At 35.9% G+C, this 7756-nt stretch overlaps 1 protein-coding gene across 1 annotated transcript in view; it reads left to right on the top strand.

Annotated features, from left to right (window-relative positions):
* LOC106869702 (uncharacterized) overlaps positions 1 to 7756 on the top strand; it is an 875881-nt gene that overhangs the window by 711709 nt on the left and 156416 nt on the right. The window contains exon 5 of the mRNA XM_052972461.1: positions 6245 to 6310. Within this exon, the coding sequence (XP_052828421.1) occupies positions 6245 to 6310 (66 nt within the window). The remainder of the gene's footprint in view (positions 1 to 6244; positions 6311 to 7756) is intronic.

A 7756-nucleotide genomic window follows, 5' to 3' on the forward strand; every position in this document is an offset into this window, starting at 1 on the left:
TGTGTGTGTGTGTGTGTGTGTGTGTGTGTGTGTGTATGTATATGTGCAGAGCGCTGTGAACGAGGGGTATTTAAAGACACTTATCGGTATGTTAGACTCTTCAAAACAACAAAAGCTTTGTAGTTTCTCAGATGACCCACAGCAGATAAATATTATAGCACAAATTATAATGAAAAAGTGTGTAGTCATTGCTACGATTTAGAAATTGAAAACTCTCTAAATGCTGCAGGATCTTTTGTTACCAATCTTTACGATGATGTAATACCAAATTTGTAGACTGGAAATTTGCAACATTCAGTTCCTATGGACTATTACGCTTGGATCGCTGTTGAAAGGGAGACTAATCGACTCTCTCATAATACCATAGCTTCATTGAAACCCGTTATTATTCTGGTGATGTCTGAAATGAGTTAAGAACATTTAATGAAGGTATGTCAAAGCTTCCGGTCTCGTATTGCAGCAGTCATCGAAGTTGAACGCGGATTCCTAGAATAATCTTCTTAGAAAGCTTATGGCAAAGGTGTGTCTAATGTCTTTTTAAATATGTTCAGCGATTGCTAGATTAAAGTTGCTTTGTTTAATTAGCGAGTATGTCCTCAAACACTTTTCTAGTTCTGTCTGTATGTATAATAAGCATAATTGTTCTCATGAAAGAAGCGCTATAAATTTCAATACCGAAATCTTACACATAAATATAAGAATTATATCACTGTCACAGCGATCCTGAAATTGAACCTGACTGACTCAGGGTTTAGTTTATTGAGTAAATACTAGTTTAAAATAAGTCAAACAAATAAATGATAGCAATACTAATGGTGTTATAATAACGTACTAGACGGGATGGTGATATGAGTACAATTTCAATGGCTGCTGCGTAAATAATATAGCATAACAAAATATCAATATAATACTATATCAATAATCTTCTAAACAAAATGATGATATATGCTTCAGGTGGGATGATAACATACGTGTAACAGTATGTGATGAAAATATCGTGTGAACTGGTAAGGATGAAAAACGAAATCGCGTGGAATAAAAAAAGATAGTGCGAAATGATATTTTGTAATGGCGAATCATTAAATGAATAACAGAATACAAGATACAATACTATGATGATATAAACAAATGAAATCAAAAACAGAATTTGAGAATAAACTAAACATGAAATAAAAAGTAAAAATATATATACAATATATATTAAGGCGAATGTACGAGGGTGGGCTGAAAAGTCCATAGACTGACTGTGAAGGAGTGATGCTAGAGCTGTGAAATTTAATTTCTACACTCATTAATAACTGCACTGTTTCCTTCTGGATAAACTGATATCTGACAGTTCAAAGAACACTTTAAAAGTAACTACAGAAGTACCCACAGAAGAAGCGTTTAACCCCCAAACGGCATGCATGCTGATACGGTTGATGCATTAGGGGATGGTATTCCAGTTTCTTCAGGGGTTTAAAGTGGGCAACTGAATTTAAGAGAGGAAAGTAGAATCTTGAAGATGACCCAAGTTCTGGTGTCCTGCAACTGTCACCAGAGAGGAAAACATTGATGGTGTTCTCCACCAGCAGATAACAGGGGATTGACTATAAATCAAATAACCAATGCTGTTAGCAATTCCCGTGAGAGTTGAGAATGCTTTTCACAATGAACTTGGTATGACGAATAGTTCAACTCGCTGGGTGTCACGTCTTCTGATACTTCTGAGGATGACGTCATAGCTGCTGTTGACACTTTCTGACCAACAGAGTGAAAGCTCATTCATTATTGGGATCCAAGCATTGTCACACCGATGGAAGAAGTGTATGGACCGTCAGGGCGACTATGTTGAAAAATACATCTCGTCTACTCACAGTCAGTGAGAGTATCTTTGTCAGCCTATGAAATTTGAGCCTACCACCTGAACTAGAGGGTAGGATTCAGCTGTTTGGAGGCTGATAATACTTGGGTAGTAGCTGTAATTATTTCCTATTTGTTTAGCATAAGAAAATATGAATGCTGGCTAATATTGCCTTCAAAATTGGTTTTTGTTACATTTCTTCAAACTACAAAGAATCGCTCTCAACATATGGCTGTGATGCTCCTCCGTTACACCTGCTTATAATCAGTGATGCACATATTGTTAGACTCTAAGAAACATGCTTAAGTAGTTAAGGTCAAGTAAATGACAAGCAGAATATTTGCTATGACACGCACGCGCCTGAAAAGATAAACACACCTATACTCAATATTGTGTGTGTGTGTGTGTGTGTGTGTGTGTGTGTGTGTGTGTGAAAGAGAGAAAGAAACATTACAAGTTATTAATTGAACACAATTGCCATAAACGCATTTCTTTTCATGCACAAAGAGAAAAATGCTCACATATAAAGAGAGTTGCAGAGAATTAGAGCAACATTAACAGGTCAAAGAAGCATCAAAACGATGTTAAATTAGCCTGCGTCGAGTAAGAGAAGCCAAATAGATGCTAAATTTAAACATGTTATAGAAAGAAAAATACGAGACAGCATTGTGTTGTTGTCCTGTTTATATCTATCATATGCAGGTTTTATCATCATACCTCTCGAATCTGGCAGAGGTTTACAGTTCATATACGATATGTATTGTTTATGTCAATATGCCGTCCATTTTGGTTTTTATGAATTTTTAGAAAGGAGAGATTGGCGTAAAGTTCCGTGTTTCTTTCTCTGTATTTCGTTCTGTTTCATTGCCTGTGGAGAATACTGTCTTCACCGATGTTTCCCCCGAGATGTGTTGTGAATATATATTTATAGGTGAAATAATCGTATTAAAATTTCATGACCACAAGGAGTATAAATTTGCTAAAGATTGTCCTTTACGATAGATTATAGGGTGTATAGTTATGTATGGCACTGTAAATGTAAAACAAATAATATCGAATTATAATTTTGGAGGAAGAGAAATGTATGCTCAGCAACTGCAATCATAATTTTGGAGAAGATTGTGATAAACTGGATAGATAAAAGAAGCAAACGCTGAAGTGTAATAAAGGATTATAAGTTATCAGAAAACACTATATTTTATAACAACGCATTAAGTATCAAAGGGCACGCTTATAATGGAATAAAAAGAAATAAAACAAAAACGAAGGAGTATAACAGGGAGATAAATAAAGAATTGTGTAGAGGATAATACAACGAAGCGGAACACAATGAGATAAATCAAGTTAAATAAGATGAAAACGCTAACGGTTTTAGTAATTCATATAATAACGGTTTCTGTTTTGTTGTAAGTTTATAAGATGGCTTTCATTTAGATGTGAGGAACAATGAAAATAATTAATTATATCAGAGGAGTTAAAGTAGATCGGCAGAAAGAACAATATAGGTTCTCTAACAGAATTGAATGTTTGAGATGATAATGCGCAGAAGTAGTGTGAGTGTTAGTAAGATAATTAAATTGTAACAATATATAGTGTGGCCTCGTAGTTGAAGTGATCGGCTCCAGATCTAGAAGCTGTGGGTTCCGTTCCTAGGTGAGACAATATGGTGTGTCCAGGAGCAAGGCTATCCCTTTCATGGTACTTTGGTCAAATCCACTGAATATGTGTATCAGCTATCACATTCTGGATATTCTGCTGGACCAAAGGAGAACCGCCCAAAAGAGATGTTATGTCTGTGGGTAACGTGGTCCCGAGTCGGCTCTACCTAAAGAACAGACAAGATGGTCACAGCTGTGATGATCTTTGATCATAGTTCTGACGTCGTGCTAAACAGCAACAACAATCAGTAATAATCATCATAATATATTCATATTCTCTGCAGCATTGACTCCTGACTACTCAAAATCAAAACAGAAAACTTTATCATAGTATTTACCTAAGAAATCTTGGTTTATTTTATTAAAACATAAAATGGTTTCCCTGGAAAACTTACTGATTGTTTTCTGGCACCACGGGCATTGCATCGTATATCAATACAATAGATAATGCTAAATAAAGATTAATGAATGGCGTTCACAAAACTTTCTTGATTTAATCTTCTCTTCTTAGATGGAGAAAGATAACAAAAATAAGATAAGATGGTGGTATTTGTAAGCGATTCAAGAAAAAGTGTAGATAATTTGAAGAAATGAAAAAAGAATATTTCTCAGTATTTGTTTAATTGTTTACGGAAAAAAAGAATGTGGCTGTTTACAAACAACCTGGCCACGGTCGTCGTTTTTGTGATGTCTGCAAACAGGCTTTAGTATAATTGGACTTCGTAAATATCGCATAGCCTACTTAAGTCTATCGGATCATTTGTCAGACGTTTATGTATAGAAAAAGCAGCAAAATACTATAAAAAATTGGTTGGTCAAGCGTTTGATAATACATCAACTTGATGAGAGTAAATTAGTGCTAATAACCAATAATTTATTCTAAGAAGCAAAACCAACATCGTGGATCCTAGATAGTTGATCGCTCTGCTACAGATAACAGCTATATATTCTTCACTTGAAATCCTATCTGTTGAATTGAAAGGATATCAGATGTTCATGACCCCGCAAAAGAGTTGGGTGGTTACGTTTGGAAGGCCTTGATTATTTCTACTGCTTTATGGCTAACCAAGGCTAAACAATAAAACCAGCATTAAAAGAAAATGATTAATGCTTATAGCAATTCAGATTGGTTTTGTTGTTGTGTTCGTTTAGCCCCAGTTCGGTCGTAATTAAGACCTATGATCAAGGGCGTTCCAGATCTCTTGCGTACATAATATATTTATGATTAAATTAACCAGTCTGCTAATCACGACACGCAAACCAACATCACTTGTAAACATAACAGGCGCGCTACCCCTTATATCAAAACAACACTTTGAATTGTCAGGGAAGCTTTCAACTTTTCCCATCCAACACGCTACTGTATATGCTTTCCCTTACTTCGAGTTGAGTACATTTGGCGGCTAGTGGAGGCGCAATGGCCCAGTGGTTAGGGCAGCGGACTCGCGGTCATAGGATCGCGGTTTCGATTCCCAGACCGGGCGTTGTGAGTGCTTATTGAGCGAAAACACCTAAAGTTCCACGAGGCTCTGGCAGGGGATGGTGGTGAACCCCGCTGTACTCTTTCACCACAACTTTCTCTCACTCTTACTTCCTGTTTCTGTTGTGCCTGTATTTCAAAGGGTCAGCCTTGTCACACTGTGTCACGCTGAATCTCCCCAAGAACTACGTTAAGGGTGAACGTGTCTGTGGAGTGCTCAGCCACTTGCACGTTAATTTCACGAGCAGACTGTTTCGTTGATCGGATCAACTGGAACCCTCGACGTCGTAAGCGACGGAGTGCCAACAGCATTTGGCGGCTATCTCTTGCATTAGCTCGTACTCTGTCAGGTTTCATTTGTTGTTTAGCTCTAAACCCGCTCTGCTGTAGCAGACACAAGATCAAACACGTCACGAAAGTAATTATTCGTTTTTATGTATAGTATTTCTAGGATGATCTTATCAAATATGTCCTCTTCTGTGAAATAGTTGAGTGTCGTTTCAGGAGAATTTAGCTGCTATTTCTTGCTAACCAGCTAATCACATACTCGCTATGACGTTAGCTTCCTTCTATCGCATTCAGCTATCGTACATGTTGTTCCACCGCAACAATAAGACACACAAAGTAATCAGCTTTACAAAGTAATTCAACTCCTAAAATGTCAATTCAAATTGTCTTCATGACTTTTGTTGTCGTTCATTAGAATATTTAAATCCTAATCCATATCGCTTCATCTGAATCTTTGCAATAGATAACCGAGTATTGAATAAATAAAACGCATTCTGAGAATTTTATGTAATTCTGACTCTTCCATTCCCTGAAGACAGACAATTGCCATTCTTATTTAGATTTTGTTTGTTGATGAGGCAATCAGGGAGCTTCTGATCGCTCGCTCGAAACGCTAGACATAACAACCAGAACTACTTCAAAACACATCCTAGTAAATTTAAAACGAAGAAAGAAACGTTAGTGCATTCTTAGTTATACCAGGGCCTTAAGAAATCACAAGTCGATCAAGAAATAATACTGCTAATCATAGGTTTCTTCAATTAGAACTTTGATTTATCAAACTTTGGTAACATTTAAGTAGCTTCATTTCCTTTTTAAACACATAACACAGTATTTCTCTTATACAGAATATGTCTGCCGCTGGCTGTGGTTGTTCTTGTCTTCGCGTCGTTTTCGTTGATACTGATGACAAATGGCATGTAAGCAAACTCTGTTTCTCGATATATTACAATCTTTTAAATTCCGTCTCCACAGGTTAATGACGCACGGATTATCATTGGAGGGTTCAGAGAAAATGCTGCCAGGAAGGTTATCTGTGAGGTGAGTAAAAATGTCATTTAAACTCTTGATAAAATCAGATTCGTGCGCATGAAGAAGTCTTTACTCGTATATATTGTACATCATCGGTTAAAACAACAGCACATAGAATAGCGTTTTAGCAGTCTACCCAGGTAAACTGTAACATACTAAAAAATACTAAACATCTTTATATTCTAAGCTAAATATTGAGTTCTGCACTAGATAAAGTGTGTATACCCTGTACAAATTAGATGTACTTTTATAATTATCCTGTTGTATGGGGTTTAAGTAATATATAAGGTTACAATATCAAAATATATATATATCTTTAAATGTATCAAATATTTAACGAAATAATTAGCAAAATAATGAACACAATATATTATTAAGCAATAATAATAATGTCGGTTATTCATTATGTATCTATTTTAAGTCAGTTTTTCATGTTCACTAAATTAAACTTGTTTTAGGGCATTTATTGGGCCTCATTGCTTATGCATATGAAAATGTATATATATATATATATATATATATAATAAAAAATGGGACAAGAACGCAAAACATCCAGACAGTTAGGTGAACCAAACAACGGACAACAAAACATCCAATCAGACGATGCAAAGAAAACAAGGACGGGTCATTCAGAGTTTTCTTTCCTCAGTCGATTTTCAGATTATCTTTGCAATTTCGGCTAGTTATATTCGAGAGTGCTCCAATCTGGCCAACCCCAGAGAAAAACTAACCTAAGAGCATTTGATTCCTTGGAAGAAAGCAGCGAATGTATACGAAAACAAGGATGGAAAAAAAAACGGAGAATGTTACACAAATACAAAAAAACATGACATAACAACAGGTATCTTTCGACTAAGGACGAATTAAATTTAGCTGATGTGTGTGGAAGTAAAGCCTTACGGCTGGGATACAAGATTTCACAGGCACAGGGAAGAATGTAGATGTTGCACGGACAGCAGTCGAACCAAGAAAGAAAGGTCAGGCATGACCAAACACCGGTCACGTGGAGAGAGAAGAGAGAGTGGTAGAGGTAGAGGGACAGAAGAAATAAGGAGGGGCGAGAAAAAAATGACATGGACACAGTGAATTGAAAAGAAGAGGGAAAGTGAGCAAGAAGAGAAGGCAAGGAAATATGAGAGAGGGAGAACGAAAGAACGAAGAGTGGAATGAACGAAGTAAGCGTGAAAAGGCTGATAGAAAGAAGGAAAGAATAAAAGAATAGAAACAATAGAGTCGTACAAGATAGAAATAAATATATACTTACATATAAGAGACGAAAGTGTACGTACGCCGCTACATGTTTTATATATAAAAAATACAAACTGGGACAAGAACGCAAAACATCCATATATATATGTACATACATATATATATATACATATATGTATGCATTTATATATATATACATTTAATACATATACATGAATTTATATATATATATATATATATATATAT

The sequence above is a fragment of the Octopus bimaculoides genome, chromosome 13, assembly GCF_001194135.2.
Source record: "Octopus bimaculoides isolate UCB-OBI-ISO-001 chromosome 13, ASM119413v2, whole genome shotgun sequence".
Classification (NCBI taxonomy): domain Eukaryota; kingdom Metazoa; phylum Mollusca; class Cephalopoda; order Octopoda; family Octopodidae; genus Octopus; species Octopus bimaculoides.